This window comes from Octopus sinensis, linkage group LG1 (genome assembly GCF_006345805.1).
Source record: "Octopus sinensis linkage group LG1, ASM634580v1, whole genome shotgun sequence".
In the NCBI taxonomy this organism is placed as follows: Eukaryota; Metazoa; Mollusca; class Cephalopoda; order Octopoda; family Octopodidae; genus Octopus; species Octopus sinensis.
In genome coordinates this window covers 50,007,977-50,034,476 of record NC_042997.1, presented here as the reverse complement: position 1 = coordinate 50,034,476, position 26,500 = coordinate 50,007,977, and the positions used below count along the sequence as shown (strand labels likewise).

Sequence of the window (26,500 nt, the reverse complement as noted above, 5' to 3'; positions counted from 1 at the left end):
GTACAACAGCCGGTGGACATATCTGGCCACATTTTCATGTCTCCTTTTATATTCGCGTTATGCGAGCTTACAGCACTCACTAACAATATGGTTTATACTTTCTCCCTTCTCAGAGCATATCCTACACTGTGGCGAGTCAGTGCTTTTATCAATGTGCTATTTGGAATAGTTTGTTCTGAGAGTTGGTTTTTGAGCGCTGCCTCGGTGAGCTCTTTTAAGTTTCCTTTCTGCAGCCATTGCCGGATTTTATTCCAATCAATCTCATCCTTATACTTCAAGAACTGACTGTGCATTTTCTTGCCCTGCCAAAGTTTTTTCATCTGCTTTCTCCGGTCTTTCTTAAATTGTGTTGGATCTACGGCTTCGTTCACTTTTAAGGTTCCTGCATTTTCACTGATTCAATCATTTCTTTTTACTCCCCTTGACATACCAAGCCAGGCTATTCTCCACATCCCTTACACAGCTTTCACAACACACTAATCGCCGTCCTCCTTTCTTCCTCTTTACATATAATATTGGCACACCACTCTTAAGGGTGTACTTCCTTGATCATTGTCATTAATTTACGTTTTCTCCGGTCTCTCTCTTGTAATTCATGCTTCTTCCAAGATACTATTCCTGCCCCATATCTCATCAAAGCAACATCCCACGTGTTAATTGCTCTAATCTTATAGCAGCATTTAACTTCGATTGGAGCACAAACTGAGGACTCCTCAAATACTCTTTCCTGTACATTTCTCTCATCTTGTGTTCATTCATTTAATCTCTTTCAACGAAACCCAAGTGCTTATATCCTTCCTCTCCAACTTTTTTTATAGTTTTACCACTTTCCAGCTTGATCCCATGGCTTTTACTGATTTTCCCCCTTTTAAGAATCATTACTCCACATTTCTCGATCCCAAATTCCATGCCAATATCTTTGCTAATCATCTGCACCGTTGCCGCCAAACGCTCAATTTCTGTCTCAGTCTTAGCAAATAACTTTAGGTCATCCATAAACCACAGTTTGTTTACTTTCACTCTGCCTAGCATGTACCCCACACGCATTTTTCTTAAAACACTCGTTTGTGGCAGTATACAGACAACAAATAGGAGAGGCGACAGTCTGGCCCCTTGGAAGATTCCTCTTTTGATATTTATATCTCCCAGTTGCCACAATGTCATTGAATTTTGTATAAACTTCAGGATATTGTGTGAGACCTTAAGCAGTTTAAGGCATTCAATAATCCACGAGTGTGGGGGCCATGCCATATGCCTTCCTGTAGTCCACCCATGCCATAGCAAAATCTCTGTGTCTCTTCTTGTAGTCAACCAGGATAGTCTTATCGATTAGTAATTGATCTTTCATTCCCCTGCTCTTACGTCTACACCCTTTTCCCCTACTGGTAATAGCTCGTTCTCATCTAGGTACTTAAAGATGCTGTTTGATATGATGCCCATCATCAGTTTCCACATCAGTGGCAAACAAGATATTGGTCGGAAATTTCCAACTGCATTCTCTTTACTTGGGTCCTTCTGGCATAGTACCGTTCTTCCTTTTGTCATCCAGGCCGGTACTTGGATGTCACTACTCAGTATTCCGTCCAGCTGCCTCACAATTCTCTTGTGCAGAGCTGTCAAGTTTTTAAGCCAAAAGCCCTGAGCCCCATCTGGGCCAGGCGCTTTCCAGTTAGGAATTTTCTTGCATTGATCTCTAATCATCTCCTCGGTTATTCTCAAATCCTCCTGCTGATACCCTCCACTCTCTTCTTTGAATATCTTTAACCACTCTGCTTCAGTTTCGTGTTGTTTCTCTTGAGACCATATGTTTGACCAGCATCTTTTCTTTCTTCAGTATCCGGCACGGCTTTTTCATATTTTTCTTTCCCATCCAGTTTCTCGTAGATTCGTTACTGATTTTGTTCGAAAAGTCTGTTTAATCTGTACTGCTCAATTCTCTGTTCATATCTCTTTAGTTTATGTGTTTTAGCTTTCAAACTCTGTTTTAGTTCTTCAATCACAACATTGATTCCCTTTCTCTTCACCCTGTACTTCCTCCCTTATTATTATTATTATTATTATTATTATTATTATTATTATTATTATTATCATTATTGAGTGAGAGAGCAGTGCATGCCATCAAAGTGACACTGGGGTAAAATATACGAAGCCCAGTATACCCGTCTGATAAGGGTACACCAGCCACATGCATCACAACCATATGTGCGCGACATGGTAATCTCATATCAAGATAAACAGCGCATGACCTTGCAGGTGGGGCCCAGTTACAATTTTCTTCTGGTCGAGTAGCCCATCCCACTTAAAAGGTCCCTGAATAAGGGTTGTTTAAGGATGTTGGTTTTTTTTCTTATGGTTGTGTTGCAGGCATCGCAGTAGCGATTAAAAGCTCTCCTCAGATGATCTGATAGACACGTTTTTGTCAATATAGCCGTAGCCGGGTGTGTTGGAACAAGTTGTGAAATTTGCTATCCTAGATTTTCTTTGTGTGAGGAATGTAATAAACGCACGTATCTAAGAGAATGGGTTCTATTGTTTCTTTAGTTGTCTCTGATAAGTCATGGGTGGGCCACATTTATTACAAAGCAGTCGCATATTAAAGACAACTAAACAGTAGCTATTAGATAGCATAAAACTAGCAACGATACAACCGGTTGCTGACCTGAAATGCTCGAAAATATGTTGTGCGATATGAAAATATGGGATTTAGTATGGTTACGTAATGTTTTTAAAAATCGGTTGGGAATAGAAACGGTGACGTAAAAGTGTGGTTTTGTAGATTAGAAAGAAACCAAATCTATTATGCGTGTCAGGGAGATTATGAAAAAAATGGTTAGTTTTCGAGAGTGCGTCGTGTAGCTGAAATTTGTAATAGATTTGATGCTTGGGATATACAAAAGCTAAGAAACGTTGTGAGTGTGAGTAGATGGAGTGAAATAGATTTCTTCTATGACGTGTGCAAGATAGTTGAACAATTATCTTGAACAAGATCAGGCGCAGGAGTGGCTGTGTGGTAAGTAGCTTGTTTACCAACCACATTGTTCCGGGTTCAGTCCCACTGCGTGGCACCTTGGGCAGGTGTCTTCTACTATAGCCTCGGGCCGACCAAAGCCTTGTGAGTGGATTTGGTAGACGGAAACTGAAAGAATCCTGTCGTATATATATATATATAATATATATATATATTATATATATATATATATATATATATATATATATATATATATATATATATATATATATGCGTGTGTGTGTTTGTATGTCGGTGTTTGTCCCCCTAGCATTGCTTGACAACCGATGCTGGTGTGTTTATGTCCCCGTTACTTAGCGGTTCGGCAAAAGAGACCGATAGAATAAGTACTGGGCTTACAAAAGAATAAGTCCCGGAGTCGATTTGCTCGATTAAAGGCAGTGCTCCAGCATGGCCGCAGTCAAATGACTGAAACAAGTAAAAGAGTAAAAGAGTAAAAGAGTAATTAGTGAGCAGTTTGAGAAGAAATCGAATCAACTAATTAAGTTCGAGGAACGAGAGGAATGGAGAGTTCGAGCTTGACTAATCGATATCTTGGTGGCCAATATCCGTGAGAGCGACCGGTGGGCAGTGGATTCTACATACGGACAGAGACAAACATTCAAAGCAGTGTTGTAATGGAGATCATAGCTTAGACGGCAGAGATGGCTTAGCGAGAAATTATACATGTTGTTATATTTGGTGGTGGTGGCAGCGGTGAAGGTGAGCTCCAAGATCGCTCTGAGAAAACTTATGATCAAAGGTATTTTAGTCATGATTATTCCGTGTTTTTAAGGTTTCCTGTAAGTAGGACTACATTATCTAATGTCTTCTTTTCGCAACAAGGTGTGCTATGAGAGAGATTTGGTTACTATTTCTGTCAGATCAAGCGACCACATAGAAGCACTCTTCATGGTTGCTCTTGTTGTAGATTAACCCTGATTGAGAAGACATTTAATCAAAGTCGATTCAGCCGTGACAAAGTTGTCTTTTGTCTATCTAGAGCATTAATAAATGTGACCATTGTTTTTTTGTATCGGGGGACGTGTCAGGGATTAAATTTGGTTGCTATTTTTAGCAGGTTAGCCATCTGCATAGAGGATCCCTCGTTGATGGTTGTGTGTCTGTGAGAAGCGGTTGATGCAATTCAAGTTAGACCGAAGACTACAGGTTTTTGTGTGGAGGAGGAAGGAAAATTGCCCAGAAGATTTAATATTTGTTATTATTTCTGTAACAGACCGCAAGGACATTCTTTGCAAATACAGTTTTATTGTTTTCAATATAATTTCTCACTTCATCAACCAATTATTTGTAAACAAGTTTTATTTTATCTATAAATTCCTCAAATCGTTTAATAACAATCTGAACAACACATGTTGTATCTCAAATATTCTGTTTTAATATTTTTCTCCTGGCTGTAAAACAAAATCACCGCACAAGAATTTTAGGCTCATTGTTGAATTCATATTGAACGAATTAAAACTAAAGTAAGGAACACTGACTGTGCTGTAAAACATTTCTTTCATGCACATTTGGTCTGATAATTCTTGAATAACTTTAATATAAAATCACTACAGTTGCAGCTCAATGTTCAAACGCTGCCAAATATATGAAACACCTTTTATATAAACACACACAAACTATACACACACATACATAGGCGCAGGAGTGGTTGTGTGGTAAGTAGCTTGCTAACCAACCACATGGTTCCGGGTTCAGTCCCACTGCGTGGCATCTTGGGCAAGTGTCTTCTGCTATAGCCCCGGGCCGATCAATGCCTTGTGAGTGGATTTGGTAGACGGAAACTGAAAGAAGCCTGTCGTATATATATATATATATATGTGTGTGTGTGTGTGTGTGGTGTGTGTGTGTGTGTGTGTTTGTGTGTGTGTGTTTGTCCCCCCAACATCGCTTGACAACCGATGCTGGTGTGTTTACGTCCGCGTCACTTAGCGGTTCGGCAAAAAAGAGACCGATAGAATAAGTACTGGGCTTACAAAGAATAAGTCCCGGGGTCGATTTGCTCGACTAAAGGCGGTGCTCCAGCATGGCCGCAGTCAAATGACTGAAACAAGTAAAAGAATAAAAGAGAGTGAAAGAGTATCCATACAAACATGTAAGTGCAATTATCTATATGCTTATGTACATGCTTATTTTTATAAATGATATATTCCCAGACGTTACCGTTTTGAATGGTATAATGGCCTATGCTTGTGTTTGTTAAATCTGGCTCTATAGTTCCGTCATTGTTTGAAACAATGAACTTATTTTCACGGCGGCACTTAAAAGCATTGCTCGTTTGTTTAAGATATCTGTTTTTTTTTTTTTCTGGGGAAGCATTTCTCATCATTGTTGACGTCACACAAATTTGAATAGTGGATGTACTGATTAGAAGTGTAGTATGTACTGATTAGAAGTGTAGTATGTACTGATTAGAAGTGTAGCATTAAAGTTGTTAATTTTAATATAACCAATAGCATTAAAGTAGTTAATTTCAATATACACATACTACTTGGGTGATGACTTGCATAGATATGTATATACTTTACAAGGACAACATTTACACAAACGTATTTATGAGTACACTTGTCGATCAAAATAGCAGGAACATTGTATGTGCATATCTATCTATCTATCTATCTATCTATCTATCTATCTATCTATCTATCTCTATCTATCTATCTATCTATCTATCTATCTATCTATCTATCTATTATCTATCTATCTATCTATATATCTATCTATCTATCTATCTATATATATATATATATTATATATATATATAATATATATATATATATATTATTTTACAACAGTTCTATTAGAATTTAAAAGTCTTATTCTGTTATTCAACGAAAGCTTGAGAGAGAGCAACTCACCAAAGGATAACGACCTTCGGTTTATTACTATCTTCTAAAAGTCAGTTGAAGTTTCATATCCAGAATGGTAGACCATACAAGCTTTACTACTTTTGATACCGCAAATTCAGATTTACAGGAAACTTGGAAAGAACACTCCATCTTTAAAAATTTAGGGTTAACAATACCCATACAGACTAACCTGGGTTATGCTAACTCTAATTCACAACACTATCTTTTTCATAAACTAAATGAAAGATAAAATGATATACATAGACTATCGAACTACCTTAGCAATAGATTAAGCAATCTAGCCATGAATGTCTGACTTAAATTGTGTAGTCTTTCCACTAACTATCAAATATTTAGAGATAACTCCCCCTATTACGAAAAGGCTTTAAACTGTAGCAACTTCGAGGAAAAATTAAATATACTTAATAATTCCATGGAATAGCTAAGCAGAGGTGAAGTAAAAGTATCATTATAAATGTATAGATGAGATGTCTCCAAAAAGAATTTAAATTTAAACCAACGTGCTAACTAGTTAGTGCAGCCTGGTCGCGATTGCAATCCTACGAATGGGTGATGTTAACCTTGAGCCTAATAATAGTTACACCATCCTAGCGTTAGTCATCGATCTGCACTTGCTGGGTTGAACGTCTGTTTACTGCACTTGTATTATTAATCGCTGGCTGAAAAATACAAGACTTGGAACAGCAAGGTCTCTGTGTAAAATTTCGTTTCAAATTAAGGGAAAACTTTTACAGGGTCCTTTCTAATGCTGCAGCAGGCCACTGGGGGGGGGTGTTTGAATCGTGCGCAAAGTCCCGATCAGGACCACCGAAGAAGAGCCCTAATCATGAGGATATTTCACGGCAAAGATTACCATCACTTTACGATGAAAATTGTAGCTTAACTGTGAAGTTTCCGAAGCATATATAGGTATTCGTAGCATATGATTTAAAAAGAAAATTAAAATTTATCGAGTTGCCACAGAATTTGTGCCGCATATGCTGACAGATAAACAAAATCAAGAACTGTATCACAGTCTGCTAGGTGTTGTTTGACAGTCTTTCAATTACCAATGGAAGCTTCCGGAAAAGTGCAATAGCTGGTGGCGAAACGCGAATGTATGGCTAAGATGTCAAAACAAATGGGAAGTTTTAACAGAGAGTCGGATCGACGCTGCTGCGACCCAAAAAGCACGTCAGGGGTCGCTTAAATCTGAAGATGTTGTTGATCTCCCTGTTTGATTTGAAGGGTACCATTCATCTTCAGTTTCTTTTTCATAGTTTTGCCTAGATACTCTGATCCATTTGAGAGAGATAGTTTGAAAGAAGAGGCCTGAAATATAGACAAAACTGGAAGTCCCACCATGACAATACACCTTCTCACTCGTCCTTGCCTATCTGTGACTTGGATCAAAGCACAAAACCACTTCCGTCTTCCAGCCACCTTGCGCTTCAGATGTAACCGTGAATCCACCTTAAAAGGTTGCAGATTTCAGATGATTGAAATGAGGGAAGAAATTTCGACACGATATCTGAGCAGTGCCCTGAAAAAGCGCTCTGGGATGTGTTACAAAACTGGTTGAAACGATGAGTGATGATGTAGTAAGAGAGGAACTATTTTGAAAGCTACACTTCAAATTATATACAAAACAATAAATATGATTTTTAAAGTCTGTTATTTTTTCTTTGGCCGACCCCAACATATCTGTATGTGTGTGTGTGTGTGTGTGTGTACATGTGTGTATGCGTGTGTATACATTCGTGTGCGCGATCGTGCGTGCATGTAGTAAACATACAAACAGCAAATTTAATTTCCTCTCCAAGATCTTGTTTGCTTTGATTTGTCATCAATAGTTCTGCAACTTTTCTTTTTTTTTCATTCTCGGTATGAGTATTAACCTTATGCAAATCCATTTTTACCTAAGGAAAGAATCGGTCCATAATAATCAGATCCTTATCCTTTGGCCTGTGCTGCCGATCTTGCGTTCTGCTGGCATAGCCCTCAGGTTCATTGAGGTATACAAACCACCTTGTGGTGGTTGAATAAAAGAGGAGAATAATATCTTAAAAAATATCTATTGCTGCTACTACTATTGTTGCTACTCGATTCCCAGACCGGGCGTTGTGAGTGTTTATTGAGCGAAAACACCTAAAGCTCCACGAGGCTCCGGCAGGGGATGGTGGTGATCCCTGCTGTACTCTTTCACCACAACTTTCTCTCACTCTTACTTCCTGTTTCTGTTGTACCTGTATTTCAAAGGGCCGGCCTTGTCACTCTCTGTGTCACGCTGATTATCCCCGAGAACTACGTTAAGGGTACACGTGTCTGTGGAGTGCTCAGCCACTTACACGTTAATTTCACGAGCAGGCTGTTCCGTTGATTCGGATCAACCGGAACCCTCATCGTCGTAACCGACGGAGCGCTTCCTTATTGTTGCTACTATTTAGCTCCAAGTCGATAACGATCGATTATGTCTTTACTTAAAAGTAGTCCAACCATGACCATTTCATCTTTTTCCGGGTACAGTGTATCCCGAACTTCATTATCTAACGTGTATTTTTTTTTTTATAAAACATTAAGATGTGATATGAAGGATTTTGGCTGCCATAGTTATTTGGAGGAGGAAGATAACAAATTAGAAAGATATGCGTGTTATCATGTGCTTACGTGCGTGCGCATTAGTGCTTTGTCCTGCAATGACCTTTCCGTTGATTCGTCCCTCTCGTTCAATACATTCATTTTAGTTTGCCTTATATATAGATCACGTCTTCCCGTCTAGCTGATGTATAATTTAAATCCCGGTCTGTGTTAAAGGTGTGTGTTGTTAGAGACGCATCATTAAGCAAATATAAATAAAGTCAGGTGCACATTCGATAAATATTTCTCTTGCTTACTTCAAGAAAAAATGGCATTCATTTTACTTATATAGATCTTATATCACGCAAACGTTTCTTTTCTTTCTTTTTTTCTTTCCTTCAAATCTTTAAATACATTTGTACAAACGGAAATATTTTTTTATTAATTTAGTTCCTATATTTCGGGTTTTATTGTAGTTATTCGTCCGGTTTGCAGTCCAACCTGGAGTAGCTACAATAATATTATCCGTTTTACCGCAATGTTACCACGTTCATTGTTAGCCTAAGTGACAAAAGGATCCGAATTCAACATTGTAAATTCTTAAGAAATTTTCAACGAATTTGTAGTGCTCCCAACTATAAACTCTTCCACTCTACAGTGTTGCAGCCTCCCTATGTGACCTGAGACAATGAATATTCTCCAAGCAAGTTCTGCTTCTCTAAGGAAGTTTCTGTTCTTCAGAACGTAGGACTAGGCATGATGTTTTGTGGAAGACTAATATTTCTAATACAAACAAGTTACGCCCCTCTTTACGCTGCTGCTGATATTCCGTAAGGGAAAAACAAAATCCGATCCAGCTGGGTACCAGTGGTACGGCAAACACTGCTGTCAGAATGCAATTGACCGGAACATAGTACGCAAGATATCGCATTAAATATTAAAAATTCTTACACTCCACTGCTTCAGGCTGGTATTTTATTTATCGCTCCCAAAACACTGAAAGACAGAGTTGACCTTTGCGAGATTTGAACTCAAAATGTATTGAGTTGGCATAAAACTACAAGATATTTTATTCGACGCTCTACCGACTAAGTTAATTCGTGACTTTAACACTCCGATAGGTACCTACTTACAGGTTTACAGATAATTGAACCGAGGAGTTGAGAATTAAATTTCTTGAGAGTTGACGAAACACAGCGCCATTTGAATAGTATGAATTGCTGATGAGTAGACGGTTTTACGATCTCTCCTCTCGACTACTCTAAGCTCTTTGTTTTTGTGGAAGTGGTTTCCAGTTTATAATGTTCCTATTGCATTTAGGCGAGAGGGCCGAATATTCAGTGATAGAAATGAGCTATAGGAACCAAAGATACACTAAGGTCCATGGGACAGGGGCTGAATGGAACTGATGTTAGACGCGGTTACCCACTTCTCTTCAACGCTCATGAACTAAAATGTCGTGAGTTATCGCCCTTTTTTGTTCCCTGGAATTATTAGCAATTCTTAATTTGCTTTCTTTATGACAAAGTGAACAGTTCCCATCCTCATTGATATATGTAATGGATAGAGTGAATAGCTCAATTTATGTTAGAACATACATCAGTAGCACAGCAACATCATTACACACTATGGGATGAAAAGCTTCGAAATTTTCCAGTACTTAGTTACTCTCACATATAATTATAACTGAAGAAATCTAAATACCAGAAGTCAGTTGACGAAGCTCTTGTTAAAAAACAGCATGCGACCTTATTCCTTCCTGAAGTCGGCTGTCGCAGTTTACCAGCAAGATCAGTATGTTATCTTGCAGAGGATTGGTTTGGAACGCAAGCAAGTGAAGTGAGTCACTGGGGAGGTGGTCATGGCAGATAACAGCTGCTCAAAGTGGTTGTGGTTGACAAAAAGCCGTCGAAGGCTAATTCTTTTCTCGCTACTGCACTCAGGAAATGCATACAGAATAAGAGGTGAAACCCTTGTGAGAAAGAGTATCAAACACTGTGATGGATTTAGTCATTAACAGGAGAGCTTGTAACATCTCTAAGAAGTTTCTGCAGCTTTTGCTTGCGTCTAAGCGTCTTAACTAGAATACATTCTCCATAATGGCTCCTAGCCTCCCAGCGACATTTCAAAATATATGTGTGTACGTATATTTATATATATATATATATATATATATATATATATATATATATAATACACTCACCGTAGTTGAAATTGAAGTTGTTAATATGCAATCTCTCTTATAAAGAGAAATATGTTATTTCATGCAATTCCTTTAAAATGAAGTGTAAATACTAATCCAGTGTTTTTCTCTACAATTTCGACGTTTCCTCTTAACTATATAAAATAAATAAAGAATATCTATCTTTTGATAATTTGATCGGCGAGGAATTCCCCCAAAACGGTGCACATTCTCTGGTGATGACACCACAAACTTCTAGTGTCCTGTATGTGGAGCTTTCAACCGGCAGCACTTATATCAGCAAGTTATTTGCAAATAATCTGCTGTCTATAATTTGATTAGAGAGCGTGACTCGGATATGATAACATCCAAGGAGGTTGAACTTGAGATGTTTCGGTTATCAGACACGTTCACGTTTTCCAAGTTAAATTATCTTAAAAGAAGAAAGAATCATTTTTGGTACCGTCAAAAAGAAATTATTTCCCCCCCAAAAAAAAAATTTTGCTAGAATCAATTTAAACACAACTTTTGCTAGAATCAATTTAAACACAACTTACTGGAAAATACCCAATTCATGCAAATATATTTTTAAGAGGTGACACTGAACATAAAGTTTTGACTCCAAACTTCAGCAGGAACAATTTCATTTGGCCAAAGCTTGAGTTTTGCTGAGACTCGTATATTGAAATGGTCGTTTAGCCGTATTTTACTTGATAAAAATGCTTCTTTTTAGATGCGAATTTGAGTACATAATGAGATATGCCATGTATTTCACTATCTTCTTCAGAAGACTGTAATAAAATAACGAAACTTTTCCTGCTTATCATATCATTATAAACTGACAACCAATGTGTTTCATCAATCTCATTAAGCTGTTTTATTGTTACCTCATACTGGTGGTATTTTGATCTCCTGGAGTAAATCATAGGAGAGGATATGAGAGCAGAACTGCAGCACTAAATTGTAAATTATAAAACATCTCTGCTGATTACATCAGTATTACCTAGACTGGTTTGGCTGTGGTTTTTGCTTACTTTTGTTTAATTTTTATTTTCTTTCTTTGCTACCAATTTGCAGCTGCAATTCTCTCTGTATTGTGTTAGAAAACAATAAATAAAAAAGCTTGTCAAACGACTGAATTATATAGAAGGAAAAAAACATAACAAAGGGAGAAAGATAGATGGGCAAATAGAAAGAATATAGTTAGATAGATAGATAGATAGATAGATAGATAGATAGATAGATAGATAGATAGATAGATAGATGGATGGATGGATGATGGATGGATGGATGGATGGATGATGGATGGATGGATGGATGGATAGATGGATAGATAGATAGATAGATAGATAGATAGATAGATAGATAGATAGATAGATAGATAGATAGATAGATAGATAGATGTATACATACATACATACATACATACATGCATACATATGTATGTAAAACGAGAGAAAGAGAGAGTATACAAGCAAAGGAGAAGGAGAAAGAAAGAAAAATAATAGTTGGGAGGAAGATGATTACCAGCGCCACTTCTAAAATTACATCATTGATAATCCAAACAAAGTGATTGTAACCAGTAATGTTATTTTAATGCCATAAAGATAATGATAAGATACTATGGTCAGTTAACCCAGTCATGTTTTGGTTTTGAAAATATATCAAGATGCCGAGGGGAGTCAGACTTGTCATACTTTGTCGTTACTGATTATCTCCCCCTGTCAAAAATGGTGGCGTAGTCTGGTTCAGATTTTGTTTTTTTTTTATATTGAATACATTACCACATACTTTGGACCAGTGGTTCTCAACTGGGGTCCACATAGCCCTTGCGAGTTTATGTAAGACTTTAGGGACTCCATGCAAGCAAATAGTAAATCGGGAATCCACAGTAATATTTCAAGTGTCCATCAAATATTTTGATTTTGATGAAAGAAACAACTAGGCTTCTTTCTCTTGTGTTTTATATTGTTCAACTTACACAAGTTGTGTGAAAACAAAATAGGAATTTAGAAAAGATCGTCTGTAAAACTAGTATTTACATATCAAATGGCTTTGGAGGTCCATCAGAAGTGAACAGTAATCAAAGGGTCCTGAGGCAAAAAACAGGTCTGAGAACCACTGCTTTGGACGAAGTTTGCTTTCTATTCTGACTGAATATAAACATCTCCAGCTCTCATTCGGATTTGAACTGTTTCATCTTTTCTGTGTATCAACCGATGTAAAGAGATACCCAAATTATAAAGTAACGGTCGAATTCAATGTTTTTTTCTAAAATATATTTCTAAACATTTTAAGTTCATTTTAAAAAATTCTTCAAAGAATTATCCTCCCTTCGATTCGGAATCGTTCTGATTCCTTTCTGTAGCGTTTTGGGATTCAAAGTTCCACCAGAAAGTAACACTCTGGCCGCATTATATAATTATATTTGTTCGTCTAAAGTGGGAAGGAAATATCAATGCACTTTTATAGCATTACATTGTTCAAGATGCTCTCACTTCTTTTGTATATTTTCTTAACTACTTTTCATCCCTGTCACGACATCTATCCCAAGTCATTAGCTAATCCCTTTATGTCAATAACTCTGGTATGTTAAGACTATAGGTTTATGAAACAAAGGATTATGGTTACTTATAAATTCTTTACACTGAGTCTAAATATAACAGAGATACTAAACATTGGAAGCTAACAGAGCCAAACAGCTTATTGAATCATTAAAACAATAACATTGACAACGTTATCGACCGCAATAATGAGGCTACAACAACCTCAGCAGCTGTTCGATTCGATGATATCATCTCGTGATGTTGGGCGTTAAAGATATGGTACAATGTGAATTAAAACTCTTTCTAATACTAATCCTTCTTTCGGGGATTAAATACGAACACAAAACAGAAGTTCTATCACTGTAGTGTTACATGTACTGTAGTGTATAACTGACTTGTCAAGTGCTACACTCAGAGCCTGTTTGGGGCAGAGCTTTTTAAGAACAGCTGAGACATTAACAAGACAGCAAGGCCTGAAACAGTAGCAAAATTAATTATTCGACGATTTAATTCCGCCTCATTATAGTCAATGTTACTAATGACACAACTGTTTCTTTCTTGGCGAATATAGAGTGGTTGACTTGAGCTAATATGTGGCTTTTCATGGATGAATTCAAAACCTTGCTAACAGATTGCGTGTATGATATGAAGTTGTGTGGTAAGAGGCTTGCTTCTCAACAACATGTTTTCGTGTTCAGTCCCTCTATGTGGCATCTTGTGCAAGTGTCCTTTAGTATAGCCTCGGGCTGACCAAAGCCTCGTGGGTGGATGTGGCTGACGGAAACTAAAAGAAGCCCGTCGTATATACATACGTGTGTGTGTGTGCATCTGTGTGCCTTTGTATCTGTGTTTGTCCTCCCATTACTGCTTGACAACCGGTTTTGGTGTGTTTACGTTACCGTAACTTAGTGGTTCAGCAAAAGAACCAATAGAATAAGTACTGGACATAAAAAATAAGTCCTGAGGTCGACTTGATCGACTAAAACCCTTCGAGGCGGCGCTCCAGTATGGCCGCAGTCAAATGAGTGAACCAAGTAGAAGTAAAGTGAGAGAGAGAGAGAGAGAGGTGGGAGACTTTGGATACGTTCGACAATACCTTCTGTAGATAACACAGAAAGCTACTCAATACAAGTATTAAAAACAAAATACTTCGATTGAGTGACGTAATGCGTTGTATCTTGACATACCATCTGTTTAAAGCAAAATAATCTACGCTAATAAATTTTAATCGTCTTCGCCAGTTATATATTGAACTATTGGTCGTAGGTCATAGACATTTAGTTACGTTTATGTTTAGAGGTAATATCCTATTAACCTAACATGCAGACCAACAGAGCTTCGTTACAAAACGTTTAGATTCTCCAAACTATAAAATCCGTGGTTTTTATACAGCGTGGTTTTTAATGTTCTGCATAGAGACATAGATATGATAGTGTGGTTAAGAAGCTCGCTTTGCAACGACGTGGTTTTGAGTTCAGTCTCACTGCGTGGCATCTTAAGCAAGTTTCTTATACTATAGCCCCCTACCTACTAAAGCCTTGTGAGTGAATTTGATATACGAAAACTGTGTGGAAGCCTATCGTATATATATATGTGCGTGCATGTACGTGTGTGTGTGTGTGTGCGTGTGTATGTGTGTGTGTGCTTATATTTGTTCCTGCTCACAGTCATGGCAACTGGTGCTGGTTTGTTCCTGTAACTTAGTGGTTGACAAAAGAGACCGATAGAATAAGTACCAAACTTAAAAAGTAATTTACTGATGAAGATTTATTCTATTAAACCATTTCAAGGCGCTTGCCCTGCGTGAGCGGCGCAAATAAATATAATCAACTTGCTCCTTCCATCAAAATTACTGGCCCTCGTGCCGGTGGTACGTAAAAGCACCCACTACACTCTCGGAGTGGTTGGCGTTAGGAAGGGCATCCAGCTGTAGAAACTCTGCCAGATCAGATTGGAGCCTGGCGCAGCCATCTGGTTCGCCAGTCCTCAGTCAAATCGTCCAACCCATGCCATCATGGAAAGCGGACGTTAAATGATGATGAGGAAGATGATGATGATGATTAGTGAGAATTATAGTAGGTTTAATATATAACCTTTAGCCAATGACATATTTTAATTATTCAGAGTAAGAAATAATTGAAATAATAGCTCGTCCTCAAATGAGCTCGAGTCTAAACAGTAATATATCTGAGTAGCGAATTCTTTCAAATGTTAATTAATTGTTCACATGACTTAAGATATTACTACTGCAAGGTTACATACGATTTCTATGGCTGTAAACCTAGTATTTTTTGTTACTTTTTAATTATTTATTTATTTATTACTTTATATCCGCTTGGTAGTTAGTTCGCATGTCCTTGTTTAGTAACACTAAGCAAACGACCTTAAACGTTAGTAAATTATTAAGTTGCGTTAAAAGTGGCTGGATGAAGGTAAAGAAAAAAAAAGAAACGAAAATACACAAAGCGATGAAAACGTAGCAACGTCTGCAACTGAGGAAATAATACTTCTAGTAGTAGTAGTAGTAGTAGTAGTAGTAGTAGTAGTAGTAGTAGTAGTAGTAGTAGCAGCAGCAGCAGCAGCAGCAGTAGTAGTAGTAGTAGTAGTAGTAGTAGTAGTAGTAGTAGTAGTAGTATGAGAAGAGGAAAGTGTTTATTAAACCTCTGAGACTGAAACGTACAAAAGAAAATAATGAGAAACATCTTCCGTTTCAAGCAGAAACAAAAGGTCAACATATTGTAAGATATATTATGCCTATGTTTGTGTGTGTAGATATATGAGTGTGTGTGTGTGTGTGTGTGTGTGTGTGTGTGTGTGTGTGTGTGTGTGTGTGTGTGTGTGTGTGTGTGTAGCATAATGTAAAAATGTGTGAAGTGTATTAAAATACCTTTTAGAAAGTGGAAATATTTATGATATAGAACTCAATATAGAACTCATTTCGTTGGCTTGAGTGGATGGATGTGTTTATTGATTCAAAACTCAGGGCAGATTGTCAAATTTTGATATGTGTGTGTTTGTGTGTGTATGTACGTTAGGTATATGTATGTACATACGCACACACGTACATGTATATACATCGAACATACATATATAGAACATGGTGGTTGCCCCCTCGTTATCGAGTATGACCATTGCACGAAGCTTAATCAATATTTTTATCATGCAATGCCTGGGCAAGAAGATTTTTTAAAGTGAGGAAAGGCTGTGCACTGAGTCAATCCCACTCAATAAGCAACAGCAGCCATAATCCGAAAAGAAGAACAAGTCAACATCATCGGTAACCACTGAGCCGCAGGTTTTATGTCAGAGTTATCGCAGTTACCTAGAAGGATGCCCTAACAAAGGCTAGGAGTCCTTCACTCCCAATGGTTTAACCGCGCGATCGGGTATTCAGTCCGATTATTTCTATGTCCCCACGCATGATACAGCCTTAAGACATTTATTGGATGGCTGTTGACTCTAAAGAGTTCCTCCGCCCTTTGACGGGTTTTGTTTTTCATCCCGCTGGGTGTCCAATAAACACCCTCCTCACCAAGCAAGCTTGGTGGGGTTGCCGGTTTAGTCGTCGATGACCCGACCATGAAACAGGTTGTACTGGGTTACATGTTACCAGTAGCACTCGAAAGTGACCTGACATATATAGAACATACATACATACACACAAACAATCGTTCGAAGCTGATTTTACTCTGTTGCTGTAGTAAATATTTTCGTTGACGCCAAAACAGACAGCTGCAGATTCGTCAAAGAGAGATATTTCATCATAAAAATCATATTCGAAAATGTGTCCCCATGAGAAATCAAATCATTTACTCCCGCTTTTTCATGAAATATTGTACAGCTGTTTCGAGATAGCACTGCGCTCCAAACAGCTGTATCATATATATTTAGTGGATGGCAAAATAATGGGAAAGAAAACTAAAACCCAATGCATATTCCTTTTACACTTTTATACATCTCTACCTTTTCTTTCAAGCATTTCGTACTGTCTCCCTAACTAACTAACTCTTAATTTTCCTACTTTTCTTTTATATACAGCTTGTTACCTATATAAAAATAACTTTCTAATGCGATTTTGCACTCCCCTCCAATAAACACTAGTTTTCATGGCGAAGAGTTGTTGGTATATATTCATCTGAAATTTATTAACAGAAATTGATTTTCTTTACAGTAATTCTGTTCGTGCAGTATCATGATATGATCTTGCCGCAATTCTTTTTTAATACATACTCAGCTTAAGTTAGTTCGAAGTAGTCTAAAGTATTCATGTTTATGTTTGCCAGTCTAGTAGGTTCAGCATGGTTGTACAGTGTATGCTGTAATAATGAACACTACATGCAACACAACACAACTTTGTTGCCATACAGTTTTTGTAAATATTTCTGAAATTGTGTGTATTACAGTATTGTAGTTCACCGCATGGTTTCAAAGGAGAGTAATAATCTAAAGCAGAAGAATGTGATTCAATCTGTGACCCAGAAAGTTATTGCTAAAAGAAAGAGGCTGGTTTATTAGTGAAAGATTCAGTTAAAAAGAAGCCGTTTTCGACAAACTCACTGCATTTTCTTTAAAATCTATTCTTACAAATCAGAAATCATCATCTATTGATGCAATGACATGTATGAGAGTAGCAAAAGACGCAAACTTTGAAGAGTCAATGAGGAAATGACTTATTTAACAATGATCCAGTCGTAATGATATCTATGACACACACAAGCAAAGTGCTGCAACAAGTTTATCCCAAGAACGTCAAGAATTTCGGGGATAGTGACGTATGGTTGTGGTGATTTAGAAATCAGTAAAGAATAACTTAAATTATCCTTTATAAAGCAAGCAACACAATGGCCAAGCAAATCAAACCATTCGAAAAGTGACTTGACTTACATGTGAAGGGCTCTTTATTTCCCAAATGCATAATGAGGATTAAACAAGGTCGCATTGGCCCCACTTTCCCAAAACATCAATACTATAGCGGTGTTAGCATTATTACAATCCAATTTTACCTATAAAACACATTCCTGGAAGTTGGTACATAAATATCAATGACTTATAGGGACACGGTATTTCGTTATGCAACCATAATGTACAACAAAGTATATTAGGCGTTTTTATAAGTCAATACTGTGTTCTACTGTGTTAGCAGTGCTATTAAATGACTTATTCAGGTTATCTGTACAGATTTTCTGTGGAAATTATAGCCAACATTGATTTTGTTACGACGTTTCATATCCGAGTACACCTAATGTATACACACACACACACACACACACCACACACACACACACACATGTATGCTTGTATGTATACATCCAATACCACTGTATATTTTTTCCTCTCTTAGGAAACACACAGGGATTTTCTGAAGTAAAAATTCTACACAACATTCCATATTCTACAGAAATTGGAGCCACATACAGCTTACAATTCTCGTTTGATGGTAAAGTTTTAGCTGCAGGATTTGAATATGGCGGTATTCAGGTACGTATCCAAAATATCTTCGTACATTATTTTTAATGGTCGTGTACAGTATGCCGTTCAGAGATAATCTTGATGATAGATTTCATAACTAATTGGCTATGGTGAGGCATTACTAATTACTTGGCTTTCAGGCTTTTTTTAGGCCCAGTCATCCTAAAAATGTTAACATATTTTTAAGACCACACACACACATACATATATATGATATATATGATATATATATATATATATATATAATAACAATAATAATAATAATAATAATAATAATAATAATAATAATAATAATAATAATAATAGGGAGTATAACTCCAAACTTACAGGGGAAAATTCAATTTAGTATTAAATCAAATTTCACAATATAAATATGTAATATATAAATTAGAGAAAAAACACTATTATGTAATTCAAACAATGATAGACATAAGCCAAATCATACACTAGGCACATGCATCACAACCATATGTGTGCGACATGGTGATCTCATATCAAGATAAACAGCGCGTGATCTTGCAGGTGGGGCCCAGTTAGAATTTTCTTCTGGACGAGTAGCCCATCCCGCTCAAAAGGTCCCTGAATAAGGGTTGTTTAAGGATGTTGAACGAAACATCCATGTTTCCAGAGGTGAATTATTCAAACCCCAAATAATGCCTCTCAACACATGGCTATGATGCTCTCCCACAACTTCTGCTCGTGATCAGAGATGCACATATCGTCAGCCACTAAGGGACATGGTCAACTGGTGAAGGTCAAGCAACTAACAAGCAAATCTGTATTATAATTATTGTTGTTGTTGTTGTTGTGTTGTTGTTGTTGTGTTGTTGTTGTTGTTGTTGTTGTTAAGGGAGCAAGCTGAAAGAATCGTTAACAGGCCGAGCAAAATGCTTAGCGGTATTTCGTCCGTCTTTGCTTTCTGAATTCAAAAGCGACCGAGGTCAACTTCGCCTTTCATCCTTTCGGAATTGATAAAATAAGTACCAGTTACACACTGTGGTCAAAGTAATCGACTAGCTCCATCCCCCAAAATTCCTGGCCTTGTGCCTATAGTAGAGAGGATTATTATTATTATTATTATTATTATTATTATATTATTATTATTATTATTATTATTATTTGTAGTTTTTTAGTTTCTTGGATTTAACCCTTACGAATTAAGTATTTTCACACATGAATCAATGAAACGAAGCTTTGGTTATTTGCTCAAAATCCTTCCAATCCAACGAGTTAATCTGAGACAAAATTCGTTGGCAGAATCCGAAAAGCGTCGGGCAAAATTACTTATGATATTTAGCTACGACCCTTTACGTTCCTCCCAAGGTTAATATTGCCTAATCTTCTCCCTGGCTTGATAAAATAATGAAACTGCCAAGTACTGGAATCAAGTTGATAGACTATGTCCATTACCCAAATCCTCAAATGTGAGGTCTTTTGCTTATTCTGGGAAACATTCTTGATTTCTGAGCCAAATGCCATAGAGTTAAGTATGAATTCACACCAATCGAAGTCCGAGTGCAAATTTGGTTTCAAACAAAACTTATTATATTTCACTTGTAACTCTAACGCCGTTCAGAAATTCTCTCTCTGACTTCCCGTTTTCTTCTCTAAAATAATAAAATAAACACCTTTTAGGTTTAGTTCAACGAAATTCTTTCGAAGTATTTCACTTCTTCTGCTCGCTAATTTTCTTTTATACCACGGTCACCATTCTATCTCGTCTCTATCATCAAAGAACTTGTTAAAATATAAGAAACCAAAATGACTACGGAGGGAGTGAAGCATAAAGGAGGTACAATCGTGTCGAACTGAATTAAGTTCGATCTGTAATTGTAGTTGTCTGGCACAGTCATGCCTTTGGTTGTCAGAAGTGAAAGTAGAAAAATCTGACGTCAGACGTCAACCTCGTGTATTTACGTCGTCATGTTTAAACTTTCGTTTATTTACGTACCACCACGCTTTAATTTACGCCGTTTATTTACGTACCACCACGCTAGGTTTATAAACAATTGAAGCTTGAAGTTAAGTTTATAAATAAATACATTTCATTCCATGTTCTGTTGAAACTTTATAAATAAATATATTCTTGCATTATTCATTATTGTTTTTAAAAAAGAAATCACACCAAATCTGCACAAATGAACCCCCGTGACCATCACTGCGATCACATACACCAATCAGAATGACCACTGACCACCACGTGCGTAATTCAAAATTTGAAATTTCAGTTTGAAAGTCTTTCAGTGTGATATCAACACGTGCGAAAAAATTTTCAATATGGCTTTAGCATATCCAAGTCTAAGAGGAATTAGTCACCGCGATATTGCCATCGCCACGGCTACAACAGCAGATAGCATTAATTGGCTTAAGAGACATGGCCTTTTGAATACCCAGAAAATATGTATATCGTGTGGAGGTAGCATGAGTGAAATAGCGAAACAAAGTATATCGGATGAAGTAATATGGTCGTGTGGAAGGCCTTGTAGAAAATCCGTGTCAATTAGAAAAGGAACATTTTTAGAAAATAGTAAATTGAAGTGTCAACAAATCATAGATATATTGTTTTACTGGGCCAAAGAAGATTTAGCAAAGGGAATAGGACAGGAATGTCATTTAGCAAATGTAGCCGTGACAGATTGGAGAAATTTTTGCCGTGATATATGTGCAGAATATTATGTTGCACAGAACATTAAGCTCGGAGGACCGAACCGAATCGTAGAGATAGACGAAAGCGCGTTTGTTAGAAGAAAATATAATGTTGGCCATCGGGTTAAAACGCAGTGGGTGTTTGGTGCTTTAGAAAGAGATACCAGAAGATGTTTTTTAGTGGCAGTGGAAGATCGGACAGCGGACACTCTTTTACAAATTATACGAGAGCGTATATTGCCTGGTACAACCATAATTTCCGACCTTTGGCGTTCGTATAATACGCTCAGTCAGCTAGGATACAGACATTTTGTTGATCCGGTAATCATTGCCACAACCAACCACATAGAATGTTTATGGAAACATGTGAAGAATCGTAACAGAAGAGAAAACGGAACAGCCCGAAATTTACTTCAGACCCATCTCATCGAATTCATGTGGCGCTATGAATTTAAGGACGATATATTCGGAAAGTTGATGGAGCAAATTCGACAGCTATATCCATGTGTTTAAGATATAGAGAGTATAAGTATCAAAACAGAATAAGTATCACATTTATTTTTTAAACTTAACTTCAAGTTTATATTTTGATAATCTCTCCGTTGAAAATAATATTTTTACATTCTAAATAATTTGCGTTTATTAATTTGATATATTTACACGCGTTTTTGATTTTGCGTTTTTTAATTTGATAAATTATACGGAAAGAAACGAAGATGGACGAGAAAAAGTGTGACGTCATTTTGACGTCACACTTTTTCTACTTTCATCCTGACAACCAAAGGCATGACTGTGCCAGTTGTCTTATTTCATTCGAGAAAGGAATGAACATTATTATCTTCTTAACATCTTTGTAATCAAAGCGATGGATTAGCAGATTCATTAGAATTTTACGGTATATACTCTAGCTCATTGCACTTTAAGAACAATCTCTGTTGGGGTCAGCTTTTCCCTTCATCCCTTTCGAAATCGATAATACAAAATATCAGTCAAGCACTGGAGTCGATATAATCGACTATACCCCACCACCTACCACCAAAAATTTCTGGTCTGATACCTATTTTGGAAACAATTATTATCTCGCCGTTGAGGCACAATGGCCCAGTGGTTAGGGCAGCGGACTCGCGGTCGGAAGATTGCGGTTTCGATTCCCAGACCGAGCGTTGTGTGTGTTTATTGAGCGAAAACACCTAAAAGCTCCACGAGGCTCCGGCAGGGGGTGAAGGCGACTCCTGTTGTACTCTTTCGCCACAACTTTCTCTCACTCTCTCTTCCTGTTTCTTGAGTAACGCTGCGATGGGCTGGCATCCCGTCCAGCTGGGGGAACACATACGCCACAAAAACCGGGGAACGGGGCCCATGAGCCTGACTAGGCTTGAAAACGGCGACGTTTATCGTTTTATTATCTCACCAATCTAACAGCGGATTGACAGATTCATTAGATTGTCTAATAAATGCTCCCCAGTCTTTTAATTACGGTAGTTTACATTCTCAATTCAAATCGCGCCGTGGTCAATTTACTGTTCATCCTTCCGGGATCATTAACGTGAAATACTAAGTTCGATTTATATTGCTACAGTTGATCTTAGCTGAATGGAATTAGAATAAAAGACAGGAACCAATTTTTGGTTTAGTAACCCAAAGAGATTCAAAGTTCAATGTTTTCCCTTTATTCAATATTCATTATTCTGTATCAGTATAAATTAGGTAAGATATGAGATGCGTTTATGAAATTAACGAATAAATGAAACGAGGACAGCCTTGTTGATTCAGACTTCAGCTGTGAAGACAGAAAATGTTATCTGAATAACTGACAAGACAATAATTAGTTTCCACAGCAAATATTTATTATTGATTAATCGATTTTGAAGGTGTTACATAACAGATGGTACCGACTAAATATGGCTAGAAATGATCGATTAACTGACCCAAGACATTTTCGAGAAACATAATGCAAGAAAAGCCCTCAGATTTCAGACTTAAAGGCCTTATTCATCCAGCTCGACTTATAGCGATGATGGCGAGTAGCTTAAATCCGATGTGTGAATTTTTTTAGTAATGTTTTTATTGGAGTATAACTAACATATATATAAGAATTTCCGTTTAAAGTAAAAGCTTATAAATAAGATTTTTAAAACAAGTTATTGCAGGGAGATTATTTTAAATTCATGAAGTATCACCAAAAACGAACTCATGATGTATCACTGCTGGTGCATGTGTCATTCGTTCGTCATTAGGATAATAATGGAATATAGGATAATAATATATAAGACCATAAATATAGGGGAGAGAAAAGAGTGAACTTTAGATCTTATGTTTATATTAAAATTTATCAAATTAAAGACTTTTAAAATAAGTTTCGAAGATTATCTTATAATTTTCGAATTCTAATTTCCATCTTTAAAATATTTACTGAATTAAAAATTTTTTTGTATGGGAAGCATTATATGTAAATCCATTAGCCTTCAACTAACGAAATATAGTCACTCGATCTCAGAAACAGAAGACAAATCTCTCTTCAATCATATACTACTTTCTTTTAAAAGCAAGGACACATTGGAAATGTCGTACTTGATATACAAAAAGACCGAGATACGCCTATGTCATAGTCTGAATGCTTTTTGATGAGAGCTGACCTTTGGCCAAAATCAATTGTACACATATAGTCGCAGACTGAATAAACACTTACATTAAAAGACCCTGGTGAACAAAGCGACGGGACGGACATTGTCGTAATACATTTAGTCAATGGCCTATACGATCAGGGCTGAACTAAGATTAAATAACATACTCACACACACACACACACACACACACACACACACACACACACACACAAGAAAACAAGGTTTATTCACATGAATAGGAGTATAAAGAAAAGAGATTGAAAATTTACTTGGAGTCTTTTAAAAGATTTATTTACATTTACGTAACCGGTTCCACAGGTTTGAAATGTGATTTTCAAAAGTACTGCGAGATAGAAGGGTCTGGAGCCACGCCCTATCGTGACAAATACAGCGTGGCTCGAAGCCCTTCCATTTCACACCACTTAATCTAACTATCTGTCTATCTATCTATCTTTTTACCTACTTACATACCTACCAATATATCATATATTACGATACAATATAAACAATTTTTTACGGTAGATTTAATGTTATAAATTTTAAATCCACAATCCATACAAACAAATATATATATATATATATATATATATATATACAACATCGTAATATATGATACATTGGAATCTATTATAATATGTATTGTGACGTGAAGATTACCCTAAATCTAATAATATTGTTATTATTGATAAATATTGTAATAATAATAATAGTAATAATAATAAGTGTTATCATGTACATTGTTTTGTCTTGGTATAAAAGATGGACTACAGCAAATATTCTGCTCAAAACCACAGATTTGCTTGTCGGTTGTTTGACTCTAACCAGTTGAGCATGTCCCCTCAGTGGCTGACGATATGTGCATCTCTGATCACGAGAAGAAGTAGTGGGGGAGCATCATAGCCATGTGTTGAGAGGGATTCTTTGGGGTTTGAATAATTCACCTCTGGAAACAGGGGTGTTTCTTTCAACATCCTTAAACAACCCTTATTCAGGGACCGTTTGAGCGGGATGGGCTACTCAACCTGAAGAAAATTCTAACTGGGCCCCACCTGCAAGGTCATGTGCTGTTTATCTTGATATGAGATCACCATGTCGCGCACATATGGTTGTGATGCATGTGCCTGGTGTACCCTTATCAGACGGGTGGTCATGATGGGTGTACTGGGCTTCGTATATTTTACCCCAGTGTCACTTTGATGGCATGAACTGCTCTCTCACTCAATAATAATAATAATAATAATAATAATAATAATAATAATTGATTATTGTTTATGTTGTCATGAGCGTAGACGTATGTATATGATCCAGTATATATGTATATATATGCATATGACGAATGGTCTATTTGCTTGGACCTATTGTTTAATTGTGCTTATTTATGTATTCATACACATGTAAAAGTGTATATACTCTGCTTGTGTATGTATATATGTATATGTGTACGTGTACATGGATATTTGTTCATATTTTTATACATATTAAATTGTACGTGCATCCTGTTTCATGTATTAATATTTTTAAAGTTCTTTATAATCTCTGACGAGGCCTATGGTTATTTATAAGTACCCTATTTTTAAATGCCTCCAACCTCAATATTATTGACAACTATAGGCACTGGAAAAAAACTACTTTATCCATAGGCTGAAACAGCTGTAAGGAGTGATTTTAATGATTTCAATCATTTATATTATGTTTTTATAATTGTATTCTTATCTTATATGTATCAAATTATAATGTATATATTTATGCTATTATGGTTCACATTTTTGTTAAATGAATAAATAAGTCAACATTCTAATATCCTAAAGCTGATAAGCCAATTAAATTGTTTCTCCATTTTCTTATTTGTATTATAAATTAATGGTAAAATATTTCTTTACTTTCACCCATTTAATACAATAAGCAAGTTAATTGCATTGCAATTAAAAACACTTGTGTATTAAGAATTTGGGTATTGTACCAACAGCATATTGGATAAATATTATCCCTTAGTGGGTTGGATCCATAACCCCTAACTTACTTGGTGTTTTATATATATATATATATATATATATATATATATATATATATTTATACCAAAGTGATTTTTCCTATCTTAAACGTCTTCTGGAGTAACAATAGGATTTGTGAGTGGATGATGCAAAACTTCGTTAACACTGTATATTCTTTAGTACCAATTGGTTAAAGCTGAAAAGCTAATACATATATATGCAATAGTAAATGTTGCGCATTTGAAAAGTGTAATGACTACAAAGCGCGCGCGTGTGTATTCATAAAAGTATTCAAAAACAGTCAAATTCTAAATAATTAAATATTACTGTTATTTACTTGTACTGAGTGCAAGGTTCATGAACCTAACTTTCTGGAATAAGAAACTTAGAAAGCTGGCTGAGTGTTAATGGCGGAATGAAATGCTCTCCGAAATGCAAAGGTCACAGCAGGTATGGCCTCCTGTGTACGAACGCGCCTTCTGTAGTAGTTTCCACTTGGTCTTGAAGGGGATGGAGTTCCTTTTAAGGTACCAGATGTGGGCGGCGAGGATCCCCTTCAAGACCAAGTGGAAACTACTACAGAAG

General features: G+C 36.7%; 1 protein-coding gene across 1 annotated transcript in view; it reads left to right on the top strand.

Moving 5' to 3' along the window:
* The window catches only part of LOC115209873 (WD repeat-containing protein 38-like), an 81,944-nt gene that overhangs the window by 18,666 nt on the left and 36,778 nt on the right, over nt 1-26,500 (top strand). The window contains exon 2 of the mRNA XM_036508556.1: nt 18,524-18,660. Coding sequence (XP_036364449.1) covers nt 18,524-18,660 — 137 coding nt within the window. The remainder of the gene's footprint in view (nt 1-18,523; nt 18,661-26,500) is intronic.